The sequence below is a fragment of the Hyla sarda genome, chromosome 2, assembly GCF_029499605.1.
Source record: "Hyla sarda isolate aHylSar1 chromosome 2, aHylSar1.hap1, whole genome shotgun sequence".
Lineage (NCBI taxonomy): Eukaryota > Metazoa > Chordata > Amphibia > Anura > Hylidae > Hyla > Hyla sarda.
The window spans coordinates 322,606,948-322,634,828 of NC_079190.1; the positions used below are offsets into that span (position 1 = coordinate 322,606,948).

General features: G+C 45.2%; 1 protein-coding gene across 2 annotated transcripts in view; it reads right to left on the minus strand.

Moving 5' to 3' along the window:
• Positions 1–7,548: 7,548 nt before the first annotated feature.
• The window catches only part of SORT1 (sortilin 1), a 127,479-nt gene continuing 107,146 nt past the window's right edge, over positions 7,549–27,881 (minus strand). For both annotated transcript variants that reach the window (XM_056557847.1, XM_056557846.1), the window contains exons 18-20: positions 24,599–24,708; positions 18,422–18,542; positions 7,549–8,374 (exon numbers count right to left, since the gene is read on the minus strand). In XM_056557847.1, coding sequence (XP_056413822.1) covers positions 8,360–8,374; positions 18,422–18,542; positions 24,599–24,708 — 246 coding nt within the window. In that variant the 3' untranslated portion in view covers positions 7,549–8,359. The remainder of the gene's footprint in view (positions 8,375–18,421; positions 18,543–24,598; positions 24,709–27,881) is intronic.

Here is a 27,881-nt window from a genome sequence, read left to right on the forward strand (position 1 = left end):
CTGAAGATATTAACATGAAACTTGACACACGTTACTTATACACTGCTCAAAAAATATATAGGGAACACTTAAACAACACAATGTAACTCCAAGTGAATCACACTTCTGTGAAATCACACTGTCCACTCAAGAAGCAACACTGATTGAAAATCAATTTCATATGCTGTAGTGCAAATGGAACAGAAACAGGTGGAAATTATAGGCAATTAGCAAGACACCCCCAATAAAGGAGTGGTTCTGCAGGTGGTGACCACAGACCACTTCTCAGTTCCTATGCTTCCTGGCTGATGTTTTGGTCACTTTTGAATGCTGGCGGTGCTTTCACTCTAGTGGTAGCATGAGACAGAGTCTACAACCCACACAAGTGGCTTAGGTAGTGCAGCTCATCCAGGATGGCACATCAATGCGAGCTGTAGCAAGAAGGTTTGCTGTGTCTGTCAGCGTAGTGTCCAGAGTATGGAGGAGCTACCAGAAGACAGGCCAGTACATCAGGAGGCGTGGATGAGGCCGTAGGAGGTCAACAAACCAGCAGCAGGACCGCTTCCTCTGCCTTTGTGCAAGGAGGAGCACTGCCAGAGCCCTGCAAAATGACCTCCAGCAGGCCACAAATGTGCATGTGTCCACTCAAATGGTCAGAAACAGATTCCATGAGGGTGGTATGAGGGCTCAACAGCCACAGGTGGGGGGTTTTACTTAAAGTCCAACACCATGCAGGACATTTGGCATTTGCCAGAACACCAAGATTGGCAAATTTGCCACTGGCGCCCTGTGCTCTTCACAGATGAAAGTAGGTTCACACTGAGCACATGTGACAGTCTGGAGATGCCGTGGAGAACGTTCTGCTGCCTGCAACAACCTCCAGCATGACCGGTTTGGTGGTGGGTCAGGAATGGTGTGGGGTGGCATTTCTTTGGGGGGGGCCGCACAGTGCTTGCCAGAGGTAGCCTGACTGCCATTAGGTACAGAGATGAGATCCTCAGACCCCTTGTGAGACCATATGCTGGTGCGGTTGGCCCTGGGTTCCTCCTAATGCAAGACAATGCTAGACCTCATGTGGCTGGAGTGTGTCAGCAGTTCCTTCAAGAGGAAGGCATTGATGCTATGGACTGGCCCGCCTGTTCCCCAGACCTGAATCCGATTGAGCACATCTGGGACATCATGTCTCGCTCCATCCACCAACGCCACGTTGCACCACAGACTGTCCAGGAGTTGGCGGATGCTTTAGTCCAGGTCTGGGAGGACATCCCTCAGGAGGCCACCTCATCAGGAGCATGCCCAGGCATTGTAGGGAGGTCATACGGGCACGTGGAGGCCACACACACTACTGAGCCGCATTTTGACTTGTTTTAAGGACATTACATCAAAGTTGGATCAGCCTGTAGTGTGGTTTTCCACTTTGATTTTGAGTGTGACTCCATATCCAGACCTCCAAGGGTTGATAAATTTGTAAAAATTATGTAAAGACTAAAGTATTTCATACAATTAATTCATTCAGATCTAGGATGCGTGATATTAGTGTTCCCTTTATTTTTTTGAGCAGTGTATGTCAACAACAAACATAGGATAGGTCATTTAACCCTTATGCACCCCTATTTGCCAGGGTCAGGGTTTTTGATTAAATTCCCATACAAGTCTATGGGAAATATGTTACTGCATAACTTCCAAACGGCTGGAAATATTTCAATAACACTTGGTCACATGTTACTTATATGTCCACTTAAAATATAGGATAGTTAATTCAACCCTTAACTACCCCATTTGTGAGGGTCAGGGTTTTTGTTTAAAGTTCCATGCAAATCAATGGGAAATGTATGTTCCCTTCCAAACAGCTGGAGATATTTCAATAATACCTGGTACACATATTACTTATATGTCAAATAAAAATATATGATAGTTAACTTAACCCTTACCTACACCCTTATATAAAAGAGTGTTTTTTGTTTCAAGCCCCATGCAAGTATATGGGACTTTCAGTACCTTACTCCACAAGCTCGGCTCTGCATCTCCTGGTGGATGTATCAATCTGACTTGCAAGCCACACCCAATCTCACAAAGACACGCTCATGTTTTAAGCCCCACCTTTTTTATTCTCTACCTTTTTGTGCATCAGTCTGGCTTGCAAATCATGCCCAGTCCCACAAAGCCATGCCCCCTTCTATTTTCAGCTTACAATATCTTCATCACAAATCAGTCCCACCTGAGGACGGGACAGGAGGACGGGACAGGAGGACGGGACAGGAGGACGGGACAGGAGGACGGGACAGGAGGACGGGACAGGAGGACGGGACATAAAGACTGTATAGGAGGTCGCGATAGGAGGTCACGATAGGAGGTCGCGATAGGAAGTCGCGATAGGAGGTCGCGATATGACAACAATGAGGATGGCATATGAAGTCAAAAGCTTCCTCCTTTGTTGATTTTCCTTCCCAACAAGGATTAGAAAGGAAAAACAGGGCAACGCCGGGTACTCAGCTAGTTGATAATATATCTCATCCACTGCATAGTCAAGAAGCAGCACTGCATTTAACAGTGACTTTTGCCAAAGTTGTCTATTTTAAACTTGCACAAAAACAAACTGCGCAAAAATTTGGTGCCAGATTACAGCGAGATCGGCAGCCAGAGGATGTGCACTTGGGTGCAGGAAACAGTTTGCTGCTCCTCTGCTGCTACCCGCTGTACTTTTGTATGCTGTTTATGAATACATTTCTTCAAGCAAGCTGGACGGGTGAGTGCATCCTTCTGTTACCTTCACTTCACGCTATTTGTATTTAATGTATTGGATTGCACCCCTGCGAGTGTCCAAGGTGGTGCAGCTGGTGCCTGCCAGTCTAGTGGTCATCGCTGGCGGCAGCAGTGCCAGACTCTCTTGTTCCTTTGTGTGAATTGGATCAAGATATGAAGCACTGAAAGCTTCATGTCAGAGATTCTGCACTCTATCTAAGGAGTTCTGTAGTGAAACATAACTTATCCCCTATCGAAGGAATAGAGGATAAGTTAGGACCCCCCGCGATCTCCTGAACGGGACCCCAGCAGTCCCCTCCATGTGTCCAATAGAGATAAAAGGAGGGGGCGTGTTGGCTGCAGCTTCCGCTGCCATGGCCCTGTTCAGGAGATCGCGGGGATCCCAGCGGTCGGACCCCCCCCAATCTAGAACTTTTCCCCTATCCTTTGGATAGGGAATAAGTTATGTTTCACTGCACTACCTCTTTAAAGGGAAGATCACAAGCATAAATGAAAGCAGATGCAGCGCTTGCATGAGTGCCACAGTCTCTTCTAACAGCTGATCAACAGAAGTGCTGGGAGTCAGACCCTGCCAATCTAATCTAAATGGCCTACCCCAAAATCTTTGGCAAACCAACAAAAATGTAAATTTTACTTTAATTAAATGGCATATGGTGCCCTAAACAAACATGTTTTTACAGTTTCTTGAGTATATGAGAGCTTCTAGTTTGGCTGACAATTCAGGGAATCAGTCAGATGAGGGTGAACTTAACCCCTAGAGGATGCAGACTGTACAGGTACGCCCTCAGCACACCAGGACGTACATGTACATCCTGTATCCTGCAGCAGCTATGAAGAAAGTGCAGGAGATATCAGCAGTCAGGGGACCCATCGGTAATGGCTGACATGAGCAATCCCACCATTAACCCCTCAGATGCTGTGATCAATATTGATCATGGCATCTGTGGTTTCGGTGGCTGATTTGATTGCTTGCTGCACTGCTGCTGGGATCCGATCAGCTAAGATGTCGGTCGCTGGTCTTCTTACCAGCCCCCTGAGTAAAAATATATAAAAATAAATCAACATACTTGGTATCGCCGTGTGCGGAAATGTCCGATCTATCAAAATATTATGCTAATGATCGCACAGTGTGAGCAGCGTAAACCGTAAAAAAAAATACCAAATTATATATCAGAAAAAAAAAAATTATAAAAAAAAAGAAAAGAAAAGTACAAATAAAAACTACAGATCACGGCACAAAAAAAATTAGCTCTCATAAATATGGAAAAAATAAAAAAGTTATAGGGGTCGGAAGAGGACAATTTTAAATATACTGATTTTGTTCAATAAAGTTTGACTTCTTATTAAAGCAGTACAATAATAAAAAAAATGTAAAACTCATTGAGCAAACAGAATAAAGAGAACATATTTTTTACATAAAGTAATACTGCATAAGAGCAAAACCCCCCAAAAGTTGCATAATTGCAGTCTTCTCCAATTTTTTCCCACAAATAATTTTTTTTGTTTCGCAGTACATTTTATGGTAAAATGAAGGTGCTATTACAAAATACAATTGGTCAAGCAAAAAACAAGCCCTCATATGGGTCTGTAGGGGAAAAAAAATAAAAATAAAAAAAAAGGTATGGCTTGTGTCCTCAAGGCCAAAATAGTCTGAGTCCTTAAAGAGGCACTGTCATTATGAAAAACTTTTTATATTTTGTAGTACTACTGATAAGATTACTTTTTTAAATATACATTTAAAAAAAATGTCAATTTTACAAAAAATAAAAAATAATAATCAAAAATGAAAATAGCCACCACTAGGGGTCATCTGTCTTTATGCAGACTACTCTGTATTTTGCAGCATACTGGATACCGGCTGTAAAGTGTGTTGGTATCCAGTATAGGAGATCACCATTGCACCACTTAAGCCTTCAGCTGTTCCTAAACTACAACTCCCGTGATGGGAGTTGTAGTTTTATATCAGCTGGTGGTACAATCTTTGTAAAACTCTGTTTTAGAGCTGTGTAATCTCTAGCTGCGTGCCTCCAGCTCTTCCAAAACTACAGACAAAAGGATGTGTGGGCATGCTGGGAGTTGTAGTTTTGCAACAGCTGAAGGCAACACTGCTCTAACACAGGTCTTTATAAACACTCGAGCTCCAGCTGTTGCAATGCAAAACTACAACTCCCAGCATGCTTGAACAGCCAAAGCTTTCTAACTCCTGAATGACAAAGAAGCTGATCAGACATTCAGGAGTCTCTGAAAGCTGAATGGCACACAGCCATGTTGATTAGCATCCAGCTTTTCTAGGAAGAGATAGAAAATGTATGCATAAAAACTACTGTGCAGTGATTTGCAGACCGCCAGGCTGCTCCCAGACTCAGAGCAGATAAGTCATCCACAGTGAGGGAGAGAGACGGACACACACCCTCCATAAGGAAGAACAAAGAGCAAGTTGATACATGCCTAATACACACTCCCTGACTGTATAATCCCATCCATCACTTGATATTCACTTTTTGAATCAGTCAGGTGAACTTCATTTTCATACAGTAAAATTTCAGAGAAAAAAAAATATATAAATGACATAACTCTGGAATGGAAGGGCATATGAAGGAACTGTAAAAAGGGGTACCTTAGCTTCCAATGATAATGTCATTTTTTTCATTGGGGTTGGCCACAGGTCTGTTTTAAAGGGGTACAGTAGTACTTTACGACTGCAGATATATGGGATAAGTGTCTGATCACTGTGGGAGTGCTGGAGATAACCATGTATAATTGTGCTGACCCCTTTGCTCCATGCACAGGATGAGCAGGAGCCCCATTTTGGAGATTGCAGGGATTTCAGTAGTCAGACCCCCCCACAATTAGACACCTATCCCCTATCCTCTAGATCGAGGATAAGGGTAATCCCCTTCAATCTTTCCATTTACAATGGCCTTAGGTTACAATATTTTCAACTTACAATGGTCCTTACTAGACCATTGTAACTTAAAATCATACTCTACATACAATGCCAGAATCAGTCCAGATTCATCTGACCAATCAATCAAAGCAAGCATTTATGCTTACTGGTAAAACCCCTAGTATTGAAGCTCATTTGCTGTCTAGCAGTGCCTCCCTATGGTATAGTACAAAACTGTACTGCTCTATACCTACGCCAGGACTAGAGGCTCCTTTGGACTCCACATTGTATCTTTGTACATACTGTACAGGACCCTGAAGATGCTACAGTAAAATTAATGTAAAATTTCCGTCCGAAATTCCGCTTGTTAAAATGTCTAGTGTAGTGAATGGGTTTCCGTTCACAAATTCACACTTCGGAATTTGTGAAGCGGAAAATCCGCTTTGAAAATCCGCTTAGAAATTTCCGCCTGAAGAAAGGCGGTGCTCTTTCTTCAGGCGGTAAACCCGCGCGGAACACATTGCAGTCTATTGGAGACTGCAGTGTCCGCGCGGTCCTAGCGCCGACTGATTCAGCCAGCGCTGGCCACACTCTGAATCTCCGGGCGGAAATTTTCTGCCTGGAGATTCCGTAGTCTGAACCTAGCCTAAGAGGAGTGGGAGAAAATGGCTGTGCTATACAGAGGGCTTGTTAAGTGACAACTGCATGTTGTGGAGGGAGGCAGTACAGCCTGCTCTGCTGTAAGAAGGAATTCTAGTCACTAAGCACAGCAGTTATGATCTCGTTCCCGCACAGACAATCCCCCTGTTTTTGCAGCCCAGGCACAGGGGGACCTAAGGCCAAGTCCTTTAAGGCCAAGTTCACATTTCCATTTTCATTCATCTGGTTCAGAGGACGTTTGGCTATTTTTTTCAGTAGTCCAGTGTAGAACAACTTATTCCCCTATCCTAAGGATAGGGGATAAGTTTCATATCGCGGGGGGTCTGACCACTGGGGCTCCCCGTGATATGAATACGTATCCCCTATCCTTAGGATAGGGGATAAGTTGTTCTACACTGGACTACTCCTTTATGGTCTATGAAGAAGCCTACTGGAAGTATGCCAGTAAAAAAACTAACAAAAAACAAACAAACAAAAAAAAAAATAAAGTAAATGTCACAAGAATTCCACAAAGTCTATAGTAAAATATTTAAAAGTAACAGAGCCTGTATTATTTTCAGAACTGACCGACATTATTTCATTTATTTAGTTATTTATTGCTTTTACTGCCTCCAAGACCACAATGCTACTTATACTGCAGTTCTCCTCTCCATTTTAAACCGTATAGTACATAAAGTTGTTATACAGTAAAAGTGTATGTGCTAAGTGATAAAATGGAAAATATTTATTTATTGAACAATAAATTACCCAAAAACATTCTGTTAGAACATTTTGATATTTGCACACTTAAAACTAAATGAAATCATCTATATGGTTTATTTATACTCTAAATACACAGGATAAAGTTTTTGAGAGATCACTGTTTGTTTATATTACAATTATATATCCTTCCCCAAAGTGTGGGGACAAAACCCACTTGACAACAAATAATCAAATCCTTATATTAAGTCATAGTTTTATCCAGCCCAAATTTATGTAAAACCTTTAAAAATGCAGTTTGAGAAACACACAATTATTCTTTCAATACTGGTAAAGAGGTCTTTTCTTTACTGTGTGTATATATATATATATATATATATATATATATATATATATATATATATATATATATATTTATTATATAGATATATTATATTAATTAATTAATTAATTAATTAATTAAAGGGGTACTCCGGTGAAAAAACTTTTTTTTTTTTTTTTTTTAATCAACTGGTGCCAGAAAGTTTAACTTACTGGCACCAGTTGATTTAAAAAAAAAAAAAAAAAAAAAGTTTTTCACCGGAGTACCCCTTTAATACGTAACCAAATCAGGAAGCTCTTGCCTTTATAGTGACTGCTTATTATGGAAACCAATATGGGAAGTCTTTAAAAATGGCACATTTTGTAACAAACTGAAAATAAACCGAAAAGGTCAGCTGCTCTGATTAGTGAGATGCTTTCTTTCTAAGCGCTATAAAGTACTATATGTGCACAAACAACAGTTTCTGCTTTGGGGGGGGGGGGGGGGGGTAGTTGGGTTATGGTCAAAACTGCATCCCAACATTCAACATTGTAGTAGCTGAAGAGTGGACTCTACAATTCTTTGAAATATTTTTTTTTTTTTTTCTTTTCAATCTGTTCCAATTATATAGATGGAGATGACCAAGGATTAAAGCCCTACAATGTATGACATTTTATCAGCAGTTACAGTCCATACAGAAAAAAAGGCTTTTTATGTGACCTGAGCCAGAAATTAGTGCATTAAATATGCTGGAATAAAGCAGCAGGATACTACCGATTGCACCATTCAGTACACCTTTTTCTTAACCACCAAATCACATTTCCAGAAGAATGCCGCAAAGAGCAAAAAAAAAATCATGGGATTCCCAAAACTTAAGCACCAAAGCATGTTCAAAATTTTCTGTATTTACTGTGATTATTTCTCAGAAAGCAACTTCACAGACACCAGTTTACCCAGCGATAGATGGAACATAGGATCCTTGATCGATACTGTAACAGTGCCATACTACAGTACATCCAGTCATGAAAAGTTCTGCAGAATCTTGTACATAGTACAATCTTTTTTGACAATCACTCCAAAAGATCCTAGAAAAAATAAAATCAACATGATCAATGTAAAAATACTGAAGTGGTCCAATAGTATATAGAGATTTTATTTCAGGCTTGGCTCCAAGGAAAAGAATATATGCACATTTTCTGTTCTGAAAAATGCAGAAAAGCTACGGTATATCAAACTAGCAAAACCTGCTAAGTCTCCTGTTAAAGGGATACTCCACTGGAAAACTTTTTTTTTTTTTTTTATCAACTAGTGCCAGAAAGTTAAACAGTTTTGTAAATTACTTCTATAAAAAAATCGTAATCCTTCCAGTATTTATCAGCTGCCGTTTTGATCCACAGGATGTTCTTTTCTTTCCGAATTTCCTTTCTGCCTGACCACAGTGTTCTCTGCTGACACCTCTGTCCATTTTAGGAACTGTCCAGGGCAGGAAAGGTTTTCTTTGGGGATTTGCTCCTACTTTTAGTTCCTAAAATGGTCAAAGGTGTCAGAAGAGAGTACCGTGGTCAGGCAGAAAGGAAATTCAAAAATAAACCAACTTCCTATTGATCATAAGGCAGCTGATACCTAGTGGAAGGATTAAGATTTTTTTAATAGAAGAAATGTACAAATCTTTTTAACTTTCTGGCACCAGTTGATTTAAGAAAAAAAATGTTTTCCAGTGGAGTACCCCTTTAAGTACAACCAAGGGTCGAAAACCTAAAAACCGTTGTCTAAAAATTTTTTGGGGGGAGACTCTAGTTTGACATGTATGATATAGCTTTCTTCTTTTGGAGAAGAGCTAATATGCATAATAATTTGCAAGTGAAATAACCTGTCACATATAATTCCATACATAAAGGAAAATATTAGGGATGCACCGATATATCGGCGGCCGATACATATCGGCCGAAAATAGCTGTTTCGGGGAAATGCCGAAACAACTAAAAATGTGCCGATAAAGACCCACCTCCCGGGCGCAACATCTGAGGGGGGGGGGGGGGGGGGGGGGGGGTGTCGCGCTCTCCGGGATAGGAATACTTTTTTATGTGCCCGGGCCGGCTCCCGTGTGTGGCTGCAGGCAGGGGCCGACCAGAGCATATAAAAACTAATACTGTATACTAAAAACCAGGGGGCCTCCAGCTGTTTTGAAGCTACAACTCCCAGCATGCCCAGACCGGCAAAGTCTGTCCGGACATGCTGGGAGTTGTAGTTTCACAACAGCTGGAGGCCCCCTGGTTTTTAGTATACAGTATTAGTTTTTATATGCTCTGGCCGGCCCCCACCTGCAGCCACACACGGGAGCCGGCCCGGGCACATAAAAAGAAGTATTCCTATCCCGGACATCCCTGTGTCCCGAAAAATCTTTTCGGGACATAAGGATGTCCGCCGGTCACTCACCATTCCCCGGCGACGCGTGTCCTCCTGCGATCCTCCTTCGGTCCTTCGCTTCTCCGCCTCTATGGTCGTACGTACTGACGTCACTGACGTCCCGTGCGTACAACCATAGAGACGCAGGAGGACCGCAGGATCGTCGCAGGAGAACGCACGCCGGCCGGGGCCTGGTAAGTGACCGCGTCATCTTGTTCAGTGTTCCGGTCACCGCTCCCCCAGTCCCGGCAGCTACTGATATGGTCCATAGGCCATAGCAGTAGATGTGACCCCGGGCCGGAGGAGCGGTGACCGGATCACTGTGGGGGCAGCAGTACAGACATACAACCTCCAGCCATACACTGTATATGGCTGGAAGCTGTATGTCTGTGGGGTGGGGGGGAGCTGCCTAACATTGTTGGGGGGGGGGGGAGCTGCCTAATATTGTGGGGGGGAGCTGCCTAATATTGTTGGGGGGGGAGCTGCCTAATATTGTTGGGGGGGAGCTGCCTAATATTGTTGGGGGGGGAGCTGCCTAATATTGTTGGGGGGGGGGGAGCTGCCTAATATTGTTGGGGGGGGGGGAGCTGCCTAATATTGTTGGGGGGGGAGCTGCCTAATATTGTGGGGGGGAGCTGCCTAATATTGTTGGGGGGGAGCTGCCTAATATTGTTGGGGGGGAGCTGCCTAATATTGTGGGGGGGGGGGGAGCTTCCTAATATTGGGGGGGGGAGCTGCCTAATATTGTTGGGGGGGAGCTGCCTAATATTGTCGGGGGAGCTGCCTAATATTGTTGGGGGGGAGCTGCCTAATATTGTGGGGGGGGAGCTGCCTAATATTGTGGGGGGGGGAGCTGCCTAATATTGTGGGGGGGGGAGCTGCCTAATATTGTGGGGGGGGGGAGCTGCCTAATATTGTGGGGGGGGGGAGCTGCCTAATATTGTGGGGGGGGGCTGCCTAATATTGTGGGGGGGAGCTGCCTACAAATGTGGGGGAGCTGCCTAATATTGTGGGGGGAGCTGCCTAATATTGTGGGGGGGAGCTGCCTAATATTGTGGGGGGAGCTGCCTAATATTGTTGGGGGGAGCTGCCTAATATTGTTGGGGGGAGCTGCCTAATATTGTGGGGGAACTGCCTACTATTGTGGGGGAAATGCTGACCTAATGTGGGGGAGCTGCCTACTATTGTGGGGGAGCTGCCTACTATTGTGGGGGAGCTGCCTATTAATGTGGGGGAGCTGCCTATTAATGTGGGGGAGCTGCCTATTAATGTGGGGGAGCTGCCTATTAATGTGGGGGAGCTGCCTATTAATGTGGGGGAGCTGCCTATTAATGTGGGGGAACTCCCGACCTAATGTGGGGGAGCTGGCAATTAATGTGGGGGAATCTAATGAGCGGAGCGCTGCATTTTACCAGAAGATGGGGAGAAGTCATTTTCGGTTTCGGTATCGGTTTCGGCCGGACATTTTTTTTATTTCGGTTTTTATTGTGCTGCCTAATATTGTGGGGGGGAGCTGCCTACAAATGGGGGGGGAGCTGCCTAATATTGTGGGGGGAGCTGCCTAATATTGTGGGGGGGAGCTGCCTAATATTGTTGGGGGGGAGCTGCCTAATATTGTGGGGGGGGGGGGAGCTGCCTAATATTGTGGGGGGGGGGGAGCTGCCTAATATTGTGGGGGGGGGGAGCTGCCTAATATTGTGGGGGGGGAGCTGCCTAATATTGTGGGGGGGGGGAGCTGCCTAATATTGTGGGGGGGGGGAGCTGCCTAATATTGTGGGGGGGGAGCTGCCTAATATTGTGGGGGGGAGCTGCCTACAAATGGGGGGGGGGAGCTGCCTAATATTGTGGGGGGGAGCTGCCTAATATTGTGGGGGGGAGCTGCCTAATATTGTTGGGGGGGGAGCTGCCTAATATTGTGGGGGGGGGGAGCTGCCTAATATTGTGGGGGGGAGCTGCCTAATATTGTGGGGGGGAGCTGCCTAATATTGTGGGGGGGAGCTGCCTAATATTGTTGGGGGGGAGCTGCCTAATATTGTTGGGGGGGAGCTGCCTAATATTGTTGGGGGGGAGCTGCCTAATATTGTTGGGGGGGAGCTGCCTAATATTGTGGGGGGGGGGAGCTGCCTAATATTGTGGGGGGGGGGAGCTGCCTAATATTGTGGGGGGGGGGAGCTGCCTAATATTGTGGGGGGGGGAGCTGCCTAATATTGTGGGGGGGGAGCTGCCTAATATTGTGGGGGGGGGAGCTGCCTAATATTGTGGGGGGGGGGGGGGAGCTGCCTAATATTGTGGGGGGGGGGGAGCTGCCTAATATTGTGTGGGGGGGAGCTGCCTAATATTGTGGGGGGGAGCTGCCTAATATTGTGGGGGGGAGCTGCCTAATATTGTGGAGGGGAGCTGCCTACAAATGGGGGGGGGGAGCTGCCTAATATTGTGGGGGGGAGCTGCCTAATATTGTTGGGGGGGAGCTGCCTAATATTGTTGGGGGGAGCTGCCTAATATTGTGGGGGGAGCTGCCTAATATTGTGGGGGGAGCTGCCTAATATTGTGGGTGGGGGGGGAGCTCCCTAATATTGTGGGGGGGGGGGAGCTGCCTAATATTGTGGGGGGGGGAGCTGCCTAATATTGTGGGGGGGGAGCTGCCTAATATTGTGGGGGGGGGAGCTGCCTAATATTGTGGGGGGGAGCTGCCTAATATTGTGGGGGGGAGCTGCCTAATATTGTGGGGGGGAGCTGCCTAATATTGTGGGGGGGAGCTGCCTAATATTGTGGGGGGGAGCTGCCTAATATTGTGGGGGGGAGCTGCCTAATATTGTGGGGGGAGCTGCCTAATATTGTTGGGGGGGGGGGAGCTGCCTAATATTGTTGGGGGGGAGCTGCCTAATATTGTTGGGGGGGAGCTGCCTAATATTGTGGGGGGGAGCTGCCTGATATTGTGGGGGGAGCTGCCTGATATTGTGGGGGGAGCTGCCTAATATTGTGGGGGGAGCTGCCTAATATTGTGGGGGGAGCTGCCTAATATTGTTGGGGGGGAGCTGCCTAATATTGTTGGGGGGAGCTGCCTAATATTGTTGGGGGGGGAGCTGCCTAATATTGTTGGGGGGGGGAGCTGCCTAATATTGTTGGGGGGGGAGCTGCCTAATATTGTTGGGGGGGAGCTGCCTAATATTGTGGGGGGGAGCTGCCTGATATTGTGGGGGGAGCTGCCTGATATTGTGGGGGGAGCTGCCTAATATTGTGGGGGGAGCTGCCTAATATTGTGGGGGGAGCTGCCTAATATTGTTGGGGGGGAGCTGCCTAATATTGTTGGGGGGAGCTGCCTAATATTGTTGGGGGGGGAGCTGCCTAATATTGTTGGGGGGGGGAGCTGCCTAATATTGTTGGGGGGGGAGCTGCCTAATATTGTTGGGGGGGAGCTGCCTAATATTGTTGGGGGGGAGCTGCCTAATATTGTGGGGGGGAGCTGCCTAATATTGTGGGGGGGAGCTGCCTAATATTGTGGGGGGGAGCTGCCTAATATTGTGGAGGGGAGCTGCCTAATGTTGTTGGGGGGGAGCTGCCTACAAATGTGGGGGGAGCTGCCTAATATTGTTGGGGGGAGCTGCCTAATATTTTTTGGGGAGCTGCCTACTATTGTGGGGGAGCTGCCTAATATTGTGGGGGAACTGCTGACCTAATGTGGGGGGGAGCTGCCTAATATTGTGGGGGAACTGCTGACCTAATGTGGGGGGGAGCTGCCTACTATTGTGGGGGAGCTGCCTACTATTGTGGGGGAGCTGCCTACTATTGTGGGGGAGCTGCCTACTATTGTGGGGGAGCTGCCTACTATTGTGGGGGAGCTGCCTACTATTGTGGGGGAGCTGCCTACTATTGTGGGGGAGCTGCCCATTAATGTGGGGGAGCTGCCCATTAATGTGGGGGAGCTGCCCATTAATGTGGGGGAGCTGCCCATTAATGTGGGGGAGCTGCCCATTAATGTGGGGGAGCTGCCCATTAATGTGGGGGAGCTGCCCATTAATGTGGGGGAACTCCCGACCTAATGTGGGGGAGCTGGCAATTAATGTGGGGGAATCTAATGAACGGAGCGCTGCATTTTACCAGAAGACGGGGAGAAGTCATTTTCGGTTTCGGTCGGACATTTTTTTTTATTTCGGTTTCGTTTCGGTTCTGAAATTTCCATTTCGGTGCACCTCTAGAAAATATCCTTTTTTTATCCAATGAATTATTGTCAATGCAGCTGTGCAAGTAACATATTGGTTCAGATTTACTAAAACAGTCTAAATTCTTAAAAAGTGTAGACAAAGACTCAGAATATACCATATTAATCAATGAGGTGCATGACATATCTTACACCAAGTAGCAGTTATCTTAAATGGAATCAGTCAGCTGTATATCACACTCCGAGCTGAAATGTCAAAGAAGATGTGGTGAGCCTGCTCCCTCCTTCACCCCTTCCTGCCTTTACTGATCTACACAGCTAAATACTATAAGAGGAGCCCTGTATGTCAATCAATCAAAAGTAGAAAGAGGTGGGGGAGAGAGGAGGATTGGGACAGCTTCTTTGATGTATTTGCTCTGAGCTTGATCTACAGCTGACAAATTCCCTTTAAAGTGTACCAAAACTTGAAAAAGGGGTGTTCCAGGGAAGTATATACAGTGACCCCCCCCGACGTATGATGGCCAAGACATACGATAATTTCAACATATGATGGCCTTTCAGAGGCCATCGCGTGTTGAAGGCAGCATCAACATACGATGCTTTTGTATGTCGGGGCCATCGCATAAACATCTATCCGGCAGCGCAGACTGCTTCAGCTGCTGCCGGATAGCCGTTTAATGTGCCCCGTGTGCTCCGGTGAGTGTCACACACCTGTCCCTGCCGCTCTGGACCATCCTCTTCCGGCTCCGCTGCATAGCTGTCTCTTTCAGTTTTCATCACGTCGCTGCGCACGCCGTCCCATCATCCAATAGGAGCAGCGTGCGCAGCGACGTGATGATGGCGATAGAGAGGGACGATCCAGGGCAGCAGTGACTGTCTGGAGCGGCGGGGACACCCCGGGGATGTGAGGACGGCAATGGGGATCAACAATCCAGGTCAGCGGTGATTGTCCGGAGTGGCGGGGAGACGTGAGTATAACATTCTATATTACTATTGCATGGATCCCTCAACATACGATTCAAGTAACGATGGCTTATTTTGAACAAATTACCATCGTATGTTGAGGGATCACTGCACACTGCTCGAAAAAATAAAGGGAACACTAAGATAACACATCCTTGATCTGAATGAATGAACTAATCGTATGAAATACTTTCGTCTTTACATAGTTGAATGTACTGACGACAAGATCACACAAAAATTATCAATGGAAATCGAATTTATCAACCCATGGAGGTCTGGATATGGAGTCACACTCAAAATTCAAGTGGAAAACCCCACTACAGGATGATCCTACTTTGATGTGATGTCCTTAAAACAAGTCAAAATGAGGCTCAGTAATGTGTGTCCACATGCTGGTGTGACCTCCCTACAAGCCCTGGGCATGCTCCTGATGAGGTGGTCTCCTGAGGGATGAGCATGGAGACCACCTCATCACAGAACTGGACAAAAGCATCCGCCAACTCCTGGAAAATCTATGGTGCAATGTGGCGTTGGTGGATGGAGCAAGACATTATGTCCCAGATGTGCTCAATCGGATTCAGGTCTGGGGAACGGGCGGGCCAGTCCATAGCATCAATGCCTTTCTCTTGCAGGAACTGCTGACACACTCCAGCCACATGAGGTCTAGCATTGTCTTGCATTAGGAGGAACCCAGGGCCAACCGCACCAGCATATGGTCTCACAAGGGGTCTGAGATTCTCATCTCGGTACCTAATGGCAGTCAGCACATGGAGGGTTGTGCGGCCCCCCAAAGAAATGCCACCCCTCACCATTACTGACCCCCTGACAAACCAGTCATGCTGGAGGATGTTGCAGACAGAAGAACGTTCTCCACAGCGTCTCCAGACTCTGTCACATGTGCTCAGTGTGAACCTGCTTTCATCTGTGAAGGGCACCGGTGGCAAATTTGCCAATCTTGGTGTTCTCTGGCAAATGCCAAACATCCTGTATGGTGTTGGGCTGTAAGCAAAAAAAAACCCACCTGTGAATGTCGGGTCCTCATACCACCCTCAAGGAGTTTCTGACTGTTTGAGTGGACACTTGCACATTTGTGGCCTGCTGGAGGTCATTTTGCAGGGCTCTGGCAGTGCTCCTCCTTGCACAAAGGCGGTTGTAACAGTCCTGCTGCTGGGTTGTTGCCCTCCTACGGCCTCCTCCACGTCTCCTAATGTACTGGCCTATCTCCTGGTAGCGCCTCCATGCTCTGGACACTATGCTGACAGACACAGCAAACCTTCTTGCCACAGCTCGCATTGATGTGCCATCCTGGATGAGCTGCACTACCTGAGCCACTTGTGTGCGTTGTTGACTCTGTCTCATGCTACCACTACAGTGAAAGCACCACCAGCATTCCAAAGTGACCAAAACATCAGCCAGGAAGCATAGGAACTAAGAAGTGGTCTGTGGTCACCACCTGCAGAACCACTCCTTTATTGGGGGTGTCTTGCTAATTGCCTATAAATTCCACCTGTTGTCTGATCCATTTGCACAACAGCCTGTGAAATTGATTGTCAATCAGTGTTGCTTCCTGAGTGGACAGTGTGATTTCACAGAAGTGTGATTGACTTGGAGTCACATGGTGTTGTTTAAGTGTTCCCTTTATTTTTTTGAACAGTGTATAAAAAAAAACCTCCAAAGCCACCACACTACCTGGATATATTCCCTGTAAGTGATCCTGACTCATATGCATGTTGTTGCTTGATATTCTTTGCCATCCTTCCTCCCTTTTCAGCATGAATACTACATTACTGGGCAGACACTGCAGCTCTGCTCTCACTTCCTGTCAGCTTCATCTCTGAGAGCAGCCACCCAGCCTCCTGCTAGGAGAGCAGAGATATTCAGTGTGTGCTTTGCTGAGGCTGCACGTACCATGATCTGCTTAGTACTGACACAGTTCTGTACATTCAGTAGTCTGGGAAATCTGTGTGTAACAGTCAGACCCTGTCATTACAGGGCCATGAGCCATTACAGGGACTGACTGTCACACTCAGCTTTGCCAAGCCCCTGAATGACCAGAAATGCATCAGTACTAAGGAGATCATGTGTCCCAGAATTGGAGGAGACTTGTCTAAAAGAAAAATGTGCACGGTCACTTTAAAAAAAAAAAAAAAACTTTTGACAGGTCATAAAGAAATGTCAAAAACTTATCAGTCTAGGCCTCAGTGCTGAGAACCCCATCGATCAGGAGAACAAGCAGGGACATGCATGCTTTCTTCCCTGGTATAAGCAATCTTTGTCTTGCTGATCCATTATAAAAGTCTATGGGGCAGAGAGACAAAAATGGCGAGAGAGCCAGGGAGAAAAGCATGCTAAAATCTTTGCAATTTTATATTGGAAAAAAACCCTATACTTTCCTACTCCTGAAGCTCTGGTTTAGCTCCCTTCTTGGGGCCCCCAATCTTCTATTTTCTCCATGCTTCCAAGACAAGAGCTTAGTGCAGGACCTGCCCATTCTGTCAATCACTGCCGGCAGGAGTGTCTCGTCTTGGCCAGTCATTGAGTGGGCAGGTCCTGCACCGAGTGGTTGCCTGGAAATTAGGAAATATTAACAACTAGGACTATATGGGCTGTCCTAAGGACCATATGAGTCAAGGCCAAATATATAGAGAGTGAATTACTTGCTCGGCTTAAAACATAACCTTTAAAGGAAATCTGTCATCAGAATCACCCGCACTAAACCTGTTACACAGGCTTGTAGTGCGGGGGATCCTGATTAAAACGCTTCTTACCTGGTTAAAAATGGTTCAGCGGTTCTTCAGATATCTTTATTTTTAGTTTTCTGTTATTCCCTGGCTTGGGACTCAGTGGGAGGTGTTATCATCTCGGACTTTGCTACACGTCATTCTAGCTGGGCGGAGCTGCTGCCCGGCTCATGAATATTCCAGAACTTATCCTCGTAATCCAACTCCTTTTTCTAGGTCTGGTGGGGAGGGCCGCGCATGCGCCACGTTCCGTACACCCGGAAGCGGTGTTCTCCCCCCGGCTTTTCACACATGCAGCCCGTCTTCTTACTTGTATTGGGCCGCAGCTTGAGTGAAGCCAGGGGGAGAACGCCGCTTCCGGGGGACTAGAAATCGCTGTCAGCCAAATGCTCAGCTACTGAAGATGTATGGGCACTTTAACACAGACATCTAGGGTATTTTGATCCTGAAGGCCCACAATATCCTGCACCTGAACTTATTTATACTAACAGTGCACAACCTATAAAACTGCATGATGTTATAACTGTAAAAATATACGTTGAGTCTAAATATAAAAAATGGATATAAAATTGTAATCCTTCGTTTCATCTAGATTGATTTTTTTTTCTTAGTGTACCACTTTGTGAGTACAAAAAAACCATAGCACTTTATGGTGGTCTGGATGTATTGTACAATACCTATTTTTTAACTGGCAGCAAGCAGATTGCTAGAAAGTCATTTAAATGAGGCACCTCATTATGTTATTTGCACAAAACAATTGACACCAGATCTAAAAGAAAAGGCAAGCGTTTTTTCCTCCTCCACTTAAAAACACTGATGCTCCAATTATGACCAATGTAATGCCTATAACGGCCTCCTCTTACTTCATCAGAGTCATCATGGTAGCCACTACTCCTACAAGGTTCACCAATGTTGGAATCCAAGTGCTCATCACCATGAGTATCCGCATGCTGCCTCAAAACAGAATACCTGTGCACAAGGAACCTGTAGAAGAAAAGTACACATCAGAGACACTTCATATTTCCCTGATTTATAACCAGGAAGAAAATGTAATCATTATTAGACAGATAATTAGAGAAACTCTTGTTTTGGGTTAAGGGTTTCTTCTGTCTTTAACTCCTTAAGACTCATTTTGACCTTAAAGGGGTACTTTTTAAATCAATTGGTGCCGGAAAGTTAAACAGATTTCTGAAATACTTCTATTTAAAAAAAACTCCATCCTTCCTGTACTTATCAGATGCTGTATACTCCACAAGAAGTTTTATTTCCTTCTGGAGTTTTCAGTCTGACCACAGTGCTCTCTGCTGACACCTCTGTCCATGTCAGGAACTGTCCAGAGTACAAGCAAATCCCCATAGCAAACCTCTCCTGATATGGACAGAGGTGTCAGCAGAGAGCACTGTGGTCAGGCTGAAAAGAACTCCAGAAAGAAATTTAAAGGGTAGCTCCCACCACCACTTTTTTTTTCTTTTTTCTGTCCCTGCCTTTTTTTCTTTTTTCTGTCCCTACCCATCTATCCCTAACCCCCTCCCTGCCTCTAATTTTTTTTTTACATATTAAAAATGACTTTTTGTCTGCCTGGTAGTGTGCTCACTACCAGGCAGACTTCCCCAGCAGGCACTACGTCACTGATGCCTGCTGGGTCCGACACTTCCGCCTGTGTAGTTCACCTACACAGGGCGCCTCCAGCTGATTCCCCACTGCAACTCCCAGCTTGCCCTGACATCTACTGGCTGTCAGGGCATGCTGGGAGTTGTAGTGGGGAAACAACTGGAGGCACCCTGTATAGGTGAACACTGGATCTGTGATGGCCGCACATACCGCTCCCCGCCGCGCAGCCCACAACCCCCCCAGCCTCGTCGCGCCGCTCAACTCACTCCCCCTTAGTTCACCCAGAGTACCCCCTCCCCGCCGCGCAGCCTGCAACCCCCCCGCCGCTCAACCCACTCCCCACCCCCCTTAGTTCACCTATTCAGTGTCCCTCCAGCTGTTTCCCCACTACAACTCCCATCTTGCCCTGACATCTATTGGCTGTCAGGGCATGCTGGGAGTAGTAGTGGGGAAACTGGAGGCATTCTGTATAGGTGAACACGCAATCCCCCCCCCCCCCCGGGCATAATACTTTACCTTGTCCCCGGGAGCCTGCGCGCAACCACTTCCTTCAAAGCGCTCGCTCCCGCCTGTCTGATTGACAGGCGGGAGCGAGCACCGCAGTGACTGAATTTCGACTCATTGCCAGGCTTAAACGAGTCGAAATTCAGTAGTGACGTCACTGCAGTCAATGCATTCGGCCACTAGGAGGGCGACCCCTAGTGGCCGAATTTAAAAGTGATTTTAAACTGGTTTAAAATCACTTTTTTTAATTAAAGTATATTAGAGATATGTTGTAGTACTTAAGTACTACAACATATCAATTTTTAGATTTCATGACAGTGCCCCTTTTAACTTCCTGTGGAACATACAGCAGCTTATACGTACTGGAAGGATTATGATTTTTAAATAGAAGTAATTAACAAAATCAGTTTAACTTTGTGGCACCAATTGATTTAAAAAAATAATAATTTTCCCACGGAGTACCCCTTTAAAAAGGACCAGGCCAATCTTTTTTGCACGATTTTTCCTCCTGCCCTTCTAAAAATCAATTTAGCACCTACAGACCCATATAATGGCTTGTTTTTTGCATCACAAACCTTGTTCTTTGTAATGACATCTATCATTTCATGACACAATCTACGACAAAACCAAAAAGTATATATTTGTGGGGTAAAATTTGAAGAAAAAAAAAATGCCATTTTGTAAATTTTGGAGGCTTCCGATTCTACACAGTGCACTTTTCTGTAAAAATGACACCTTATATTTATTCTGTAGGTCGATACGGTTACAAGGATACCCAGTTACTACTTTAAAAAAAGTTATAACTACATGCACCAAAATTTGTATGTTTAAAATTGTGATCTTCTGACCCCTATAACTTAATTTTGCCGCATATGGGCTATATGAGGGCTCATTTTAGCTTTGATCAGTACCATTTTTGTTTCAATGGGACTTTTTGATGACTTTTTTTTTTGTTGTTGTATGTTGTAAGGGATCAAAAATGCACATTTTTGGACTTTGTTTTTTTTTTTTTTTACATGTACGCGATTGACCGTGCGATTTAACTAACCTTATATTTTAATAGTTCGGACATTTACACACGCAGCGGTATTCCATATAATTATGTTTATTTTTTATAACATTATTTTTTTTTAAATTAGAAAAGGGGGAATGTGAACCTGGCATTTTCTTCTCCATTACCCAGATGTTGCATTGGAGGGTTAAAAGGAGACAGCCCATTCTGGACTTAAGGACAGAGCCAATTTTAGTTTTGCATTTTTGTTTTTTCCTTTTTTACCTTTTCCTTAAAGCCATAACTAGTTTACAGTGGGGGATCAAAAGTTTGGGCACCCCAGGTAAAAATTTGTATTAATGTTCATAAAGAAAAGATGGAAAAATCTCCAAAAAGGCATCAAATTACAGATTAGACATTCTTATAATATGTCAGCAAAAGTTAGATTTTATTTTTCATCATTTACACTTTCAAAATAACAGAAAACAAAAAAATGGCGTCTGCAAAAGTTTGGGCACCCTGCAGAATTTATAGCATGCACTGCCCCTTTGCAAAGCTGAGACCTGCCAGTGTCATGGATTGTTCTCAATCATCATCTGGGAAGACAAGGTGATGTCAATCTCAAAGGTTTTAAATGCCCAGACTCATCTGACCTTGCCCCAACAATCAGCACCATGGGTTCTTCTAAGCAATTGTCTAGAAATCTGAAACTGAAAATAGTTGACGCTCACAAAGCTGGAGAAGGCTATAAGAAGTTAGCAAAACGTTTTCAGATGTCAATATCCTCTGTTCAGAATGTAATTAAGAAATGGCAGTCATCAGGAACAGTGGAAGTTAAAGCAACGAAGACCAGGAAAAATATCAGACAGAACAGCTCACAGGATTGCGAGAAAAACAATTCAAAACCCATGTTTGACTGCACAATCCCTCTAGAAAGATCTGGCAGACACTGGAGTTGTGGTACACTATCCACTATAAAGAGATACTTGTACAAATATGGTCTTCATGGAAGAGTGTTCAGAAGAAAACCTCCTCTACATCCTCACCACATAAATCAGCATTTGAACTTTGCAAATGAACATATAGACAAGCCTGATGCATTTTGGAAACAATTTCTGTGGACCGATGAGGTTAAAATGTAACTATTTGGCCGAATGAGCAAAGGTACATTTGGAGAAGAAGGGGAACAGAATTTAATGAAAAGAACCTCTGTCCAACTGTTAAGCATGGGGGTGGATCAATCATGCTTTGGGGTTGTATTGCAGCCAGTGGAACAGGGAACATCTCACGAGTAGAAGGAAAAATTGATTCAATAAAATTTCAGAAAATTTGGGATGCTAACTTGATGCCATCTGTGAAAAAGCTGAAGTTAAAGAGAGGATGGCTTCTAAAAATGGATAATGATCCTAAACACAACTCGAAGTCCACGGGGGATAACATCAAGAGGCATAAACAGAAGTTTTTGCCATGGCCTTCACAATCTCCTGACCTCAACATAATTGAAAATCTATGGAAAGACCTTAAAAGAGCAGTGCGTGACAGACAGCCCAGAAATCTCAAAGAACTGGAAGACTTTTGTAAGGAAGAACGGGCAAAGATACCTCAACATCAAAGATGTGGTCTCAAATGGCTGGAGGTGCTCAAGCCCAAATGCAGTTGTACATTTATACTGGGGGAGCAGATCCTGCCCTTGTGGTCTGTTGCTAGGGGCAATCCAAAGCATAAAAATGCATACAATGGAGGATGCCTGCAGCAGACTACAAGTGCCACAATAGAATCCTACACCAGATAAACGGTGTGGATGTGTAACAATTAGAATAATACAGAAATTTAGGTTCACTACTGTGGTAGATGTAAACAATGACATTTATCCTTATATGAAGGACATACCAGAGCCCGCACACCAATGCCAAGGTTTCACAAAAAGCGTTTACAAGCTGTGATACTTGCCAAAGGGGGCAGTACAAGATATTAACTTTGCAGGGTGCCCAAACTGTTGCAGATGCCATTTTTTTGTTTTCTGCTATTTTGAAAGTGTAAATGATGGAAATAAAATCTAACTTTTGTTGACATATTATAAGAATGTCTAATCTGTAATTTGATGCCTTTTGGAGATTTTTCCATCTTTCCTTGGCTTCTTTATGCACATAAATACAAATATTTACCTGGGGTGCCCAAACTTTTGGCCCCGTGATCGACAGTAATCAGACCCGGAGCGAACACGCTCTGGGGACTGATTTTAAACGGGGTGCAGCGTGCAAGATCACGAGGGTCCCTAGCAGTGGGACCCCCACGATAAGGCATCTTAGATGTCTAAGCGCCGGAGTAACCCTTTAAGGCCGAGGCCTGTGGTTAAGTCAAGTAATCTAGGGCCACACTTACACCTCCAATTTCTATAGAACACCTGAGGGGATAAAAGAGGTATTCAGAGTAGATTTTATTTTACCCAAATTTGGTAAGCCTGGAGAAACAGGAAACATTAAAAAAAAATTAAAAGCAAGCATATACTTACCTTTCCTTCTCATGCTGCGCATACACAGCCCAAAGGTAACTGTATGCTTTTATTTTTTTTTTTTTTTATAAATGTATTTCTCCCCAAGCATGTTCGATCAGAAAAAAAACAAAAACAAAACACTACACTAAATAGCCCTTTATCAAACTTCCTAAATGTACAAAATATTTTGAGGGTGCAGTTTTTAAAGTGGGGTGATCTGTGGGGGATCCTAGAATCTACTTCAGAAATAAACTGGTCCCTATAAAAATATGTTTAACTTTTCCGGAAACATTTCAAAATGACTGCTAACTTAAAACTTACCTCTAGCATAAAGAACAGGTCATGAATAAAAAAAATAACAAATCTCGGAGTCACTTGGATACGTAAAAACATTTTAGATTTGAAAAATGGGGCTTTGTTGTAAGTTCCCATGTGCCAAACAGAGGAGCCCCAGGACATGACACGCGAGTAGAAAAGCATTTCAAACTGGTGTTCTCTGCTCTGTGATGTCAGATATACATGTGTGGTGGCCCAGTACAGGATGGTGTTGCCCTGTACCTTTACTGCCCTGTCAGGCAATGTCCCTTAGTGTCCCCAGGGCCCCCTGCAGTTGTTTCCACATTTGTATATATGTTATGCCTTATCCTGTGTGATATACCTTTAATAAATATACCATGTGATTGTTACCCAGGAGGTACTAGTGACCAGCTGACCCCAAAGGTGACCTATGGGCTCCCTGCTAGTCTCCCTCATATAAGCCCTGGGTGGAGCTAGCTCAGTCTCTTTGAGCTTTGCTCTCTTCGTGCTGAGGTCCAGTCCAGTCAAGTCGTCTCAGTGTGTGTCTCCAGAGCATTGGAGGCCTCAAGTCAAGTCTGCAGCCCCAAGTCAAGGGCAAGCAAGCTAGTGTCATCGTCCTGTCAGTCACAAGTCAGGCAAGTCAAGTCTTCTACCCAGCATGGCCTGCACTAAATTCTCCCATCCAACTAAAAGTCCCAGCAAACCTGCGAGGTCTCTGTGTCACCTACTTGGGCCCTGGCTGTACTGCACAGACTGTTCCAACTGTCTACCCTCACTAAAGCTACCGTTGTCCGTAACTTGACATTGGTGTCTTAATTCGTGCCTAGCCCAGGATCCAGTGGTATACCTTCGGGTGGTTAAGGCTAAACCCCATCCTGGAGTCATGAACACAAGGGGTTAATACCATCTGCCCCTAGGGTAACAACATCTGCCCTGCACCCCACACCCCACCACACATGTTAATCCAGAGAATTATCAAGTGCTTTCATCTCAGTCCTCCGGGTTGACACTTTAGAGGGCTGTTTATTGGATGTAGTTGTTAATATAACGCTATTGGGATATCACACGCCTTAATTTTTAGGAGTTTATTATAGCGACAGGTTTAATTACATTTTGCCCCAGTTTTATTTTCTGGGCTCTTACCTTCCCCCACAAACGTATTTCCTGATTATCATTACTGCTGCAGCAACAGCAACTAAGAGCACCACAACTACGGAGAGAATGAGTGGGACAGAGTTTGCTGCTGATTTTTCCTAGAAGAATAAAAAAAGAAAAGAAAAATTAAAGTAAATTGTGTCTAGTTATTTAACTATTTTATTCAGGCCAATTTTCATATTCACTGTTTTTCCTTTTTCCACATGGCCTTCTAAAAGCCATTTCCCATTGACAGAACCTTATACAGATTTCGATTTTTGCTACCTACCGGGGCGGGGGGGGGGGGGGGGGGGGGTTCTACATCTAAAAGATGCTTAAGTGGGAGTCTGGAATAATTTGTGGTGGTGGGAGGCATATGTTTGTGGGGAGGCTGGCACCATTGAGTGTGGGAATCTGGACGCATTTGAAGGGAAAAAGGCGAGGCAGAAGCAGTGCAGGAAAAGTGAGCGATTCTCCGATCAGAGAAGACGTCATCTGTGAGTCCCTGCATAGCCAACACATATATAGATCTACATAGCCAACACATACCATATTTATCGGCGTATAACACGCACTTTTAAAAATTAAATTTAAGGCAAAAAGTCTGCCTGCGTGTTATACGCCGATAAGTCTTCTGCTCACTGATTTAAAGCGGCTGCTTGTTAAGTATTAACAGCACGGCCGCGGCCACTTTAAATCAGTGACCAGCGGCGTCTCCTCCCCGCTCTGTCACTTGTTTTCTCCCGCACGATCCACAGCTACTGGTGTGGTGGATAGTGCGGGAGACGCTGAGCCCTACCTTGTCCAGATCTGCCCTACCTTTTAATCAGTGTCTCCCGCACTATCCACCACACCAGTTCCTGTGGATAGTGCGGGAGAAAACAAGTGAGATTCACTTTTCATTCCCCCTTTTCTCTACCTCCCCCCTCCCTCATCATTCCCCCTTTCCCTGCTTTTTTTATAGTTTTATTTTCTTTACCTGTCTGCGCTTCGGCAGGTCAGGTCAGGGGGGGTCTTGCGGGCTGCGGTCAGTGAAGCTGATGAGTGACTTCCTCTGCCGGCTTCTCTGCGCGCCATCACGGATCTTACTTTTCATTTCCTGTAGTCGCCGCCGAAAAGTGCGATCCGTGATGGCGCGCAGAGAAGCCGGCAAGTCACTCATCAGCTTCACTGACCGCAGCCCGCAAGCCCCCCCCGCCTGACCTGCCGAAGTGCAGACAGGTAAGGAAAGGGGAAGAGTGGTCTTCAACCTGCGGACCTCCAGATGTTGCAAAACTACAACTCCCAGCATGCCTGGACAGCAGTTGGCTGTCCGGGCATGCTGGGAGTTGTAGTTTTGCAACATCTGGAGGTCCGCAGGTTGAAGACACTGGGGGGGATGATGCGACGGTAAATGATGAGGGGGGGAATGATTGGGGGGGGGGATGAGACAGGGGGAAATGATGAGGGGGTAATGAGACAGGGTGGGGGATGATGAGGGGGAAATGATGGGGACATGATGAGACAGGGTGTGGGGGATAATGATGGGGGACATGAGACAGGGTGGGGAGATGATGAGAAAGGGGGAAATGATGAGGGGGGAATGATGGGGACATGATTAGACAGGGTGGGGGATGATGAGACAGGGGGAAATGATGAGACAGGGGGAAATGATGGGGGACATGATGAGATAGGGTGGGGGATGATGAGACAGGGGGAAATGATGGTGGGGGGAGGCACTAAAGGCTTAATGTCTGTATGGCTAGTGGTGGTCTATGACAGGGGGAAATGATGAGACATGGGGGGATGCTGAGACATGGGGAGTGGCGATGAGAGGGGTAAATGTGGCACAGGGACTGATAAAAGGGAAGGAATGATGTGGCACTGGAGGGGACGGGACCAAACAGAGGTGCAGAAGAAAACGAAGTTGGGGGGATGATGTGGCATTTAGTCCAAGTAATTTATTTTAAATTTTTTTTTTACTTAAATTTCCCTGTTAAAATGGGGGTGCGTGTTATACGCCGATAAATACGGTATATAGATTCTGTGCATTGCTTCTTTTTAGCCATTTATCTGTGGCAAGTCAAAAATGATTCAGTGTGGTGCCCCGCAAATTCCCCCCCCCCCTCCCCGAGGGGTGCCCGGAGCAAAAGGAAGGTTGGGAACCACTGCATTGGGTTCATTTCTTCAGCAGGTCAATACTAGTGGTAGCCAATTTATATATAGTTTTTGTTATGTTTTCCTTAAAAGGTAATAAAAGTAAAAAAAAAAAAAAAAACACATGGCATACTATTTTGGAAACTACACCCCTCAAGGCACATAACAAGGGGTCCAGTGAGCCTCAACACCCCTCACTGTACCCCTTATTACATTACGTGAGAGGTGTAGTTTCCAAAATGGGGTCACATGTCGGGGGGGGGGTCCTTTGTTCTGGCACTATGGGCTTTGTAAACACACGTGGCCTTCAATTCCGGACAAATTTTCTCTTGAAAATCCCAATGGCGCTCCTCTTCTGAGCATTGTAGTTCGCCCGCAGAGCACTTTACATCCACATATGGGGTATGTTCTTACTCAGAAGAAATGGGGTTACAATTTTTGGGGGGCTTTTTTTCCTATTTTCCCTTGTGAAAATGAAAAATTTAGGGTAACACCAGCATTTTAGTGAAAAAATTTTTTCTTCATTTTCCCATCCAACTTTTATGAAAATTCGTGAAACCCCTGTGGGGTGTTAAGGATCACTATACCCCTTGTTACGTTCCGTGAGGGGTGTGGTTTCCAAAATGGGGTCACATGTGGGTATTTATTTTTTTGCGTTTATGTCAGAACCGCTGTAAAATTAGCCACCCCTGTGCAAATCACCAATTTAGGCCTCAAATGTACATAGTGCACTCTCACTCCTGAGCCTTGTTGTGCGCCCGCAGAGCATTTTACGTCCACATATGGGGTATTTCCGTATTCAGGAGAAATTGTGTTACAAATTTTGGGGGTCTTTTTTGCTTTTACCGCTTGTGAAAACAAAAAGTATGGGGCAACACCAGCATGTTAGTGTAAAAAAAATAAAAAATTTTACACTAACAGGCTGGTGTAGCCCCCAACTTTTCCTTTTCATAAGGGGTAAAAGGAGAAAAAGCCCCCCAAAATTTGTAGTGCAATTTCTCCCTAGTACGGAGATACCCCATATGTGGCCCTAAACTGTTTCGACAGGGCTCTGAAGTGAGAGAGCGCCCTGCGCATTTGAGGACTACATAGGGATTGCATAGGGGTGGACATTGGGAATCACTGGCGTAGAATACCCCTAACAGGGTGCATCCAG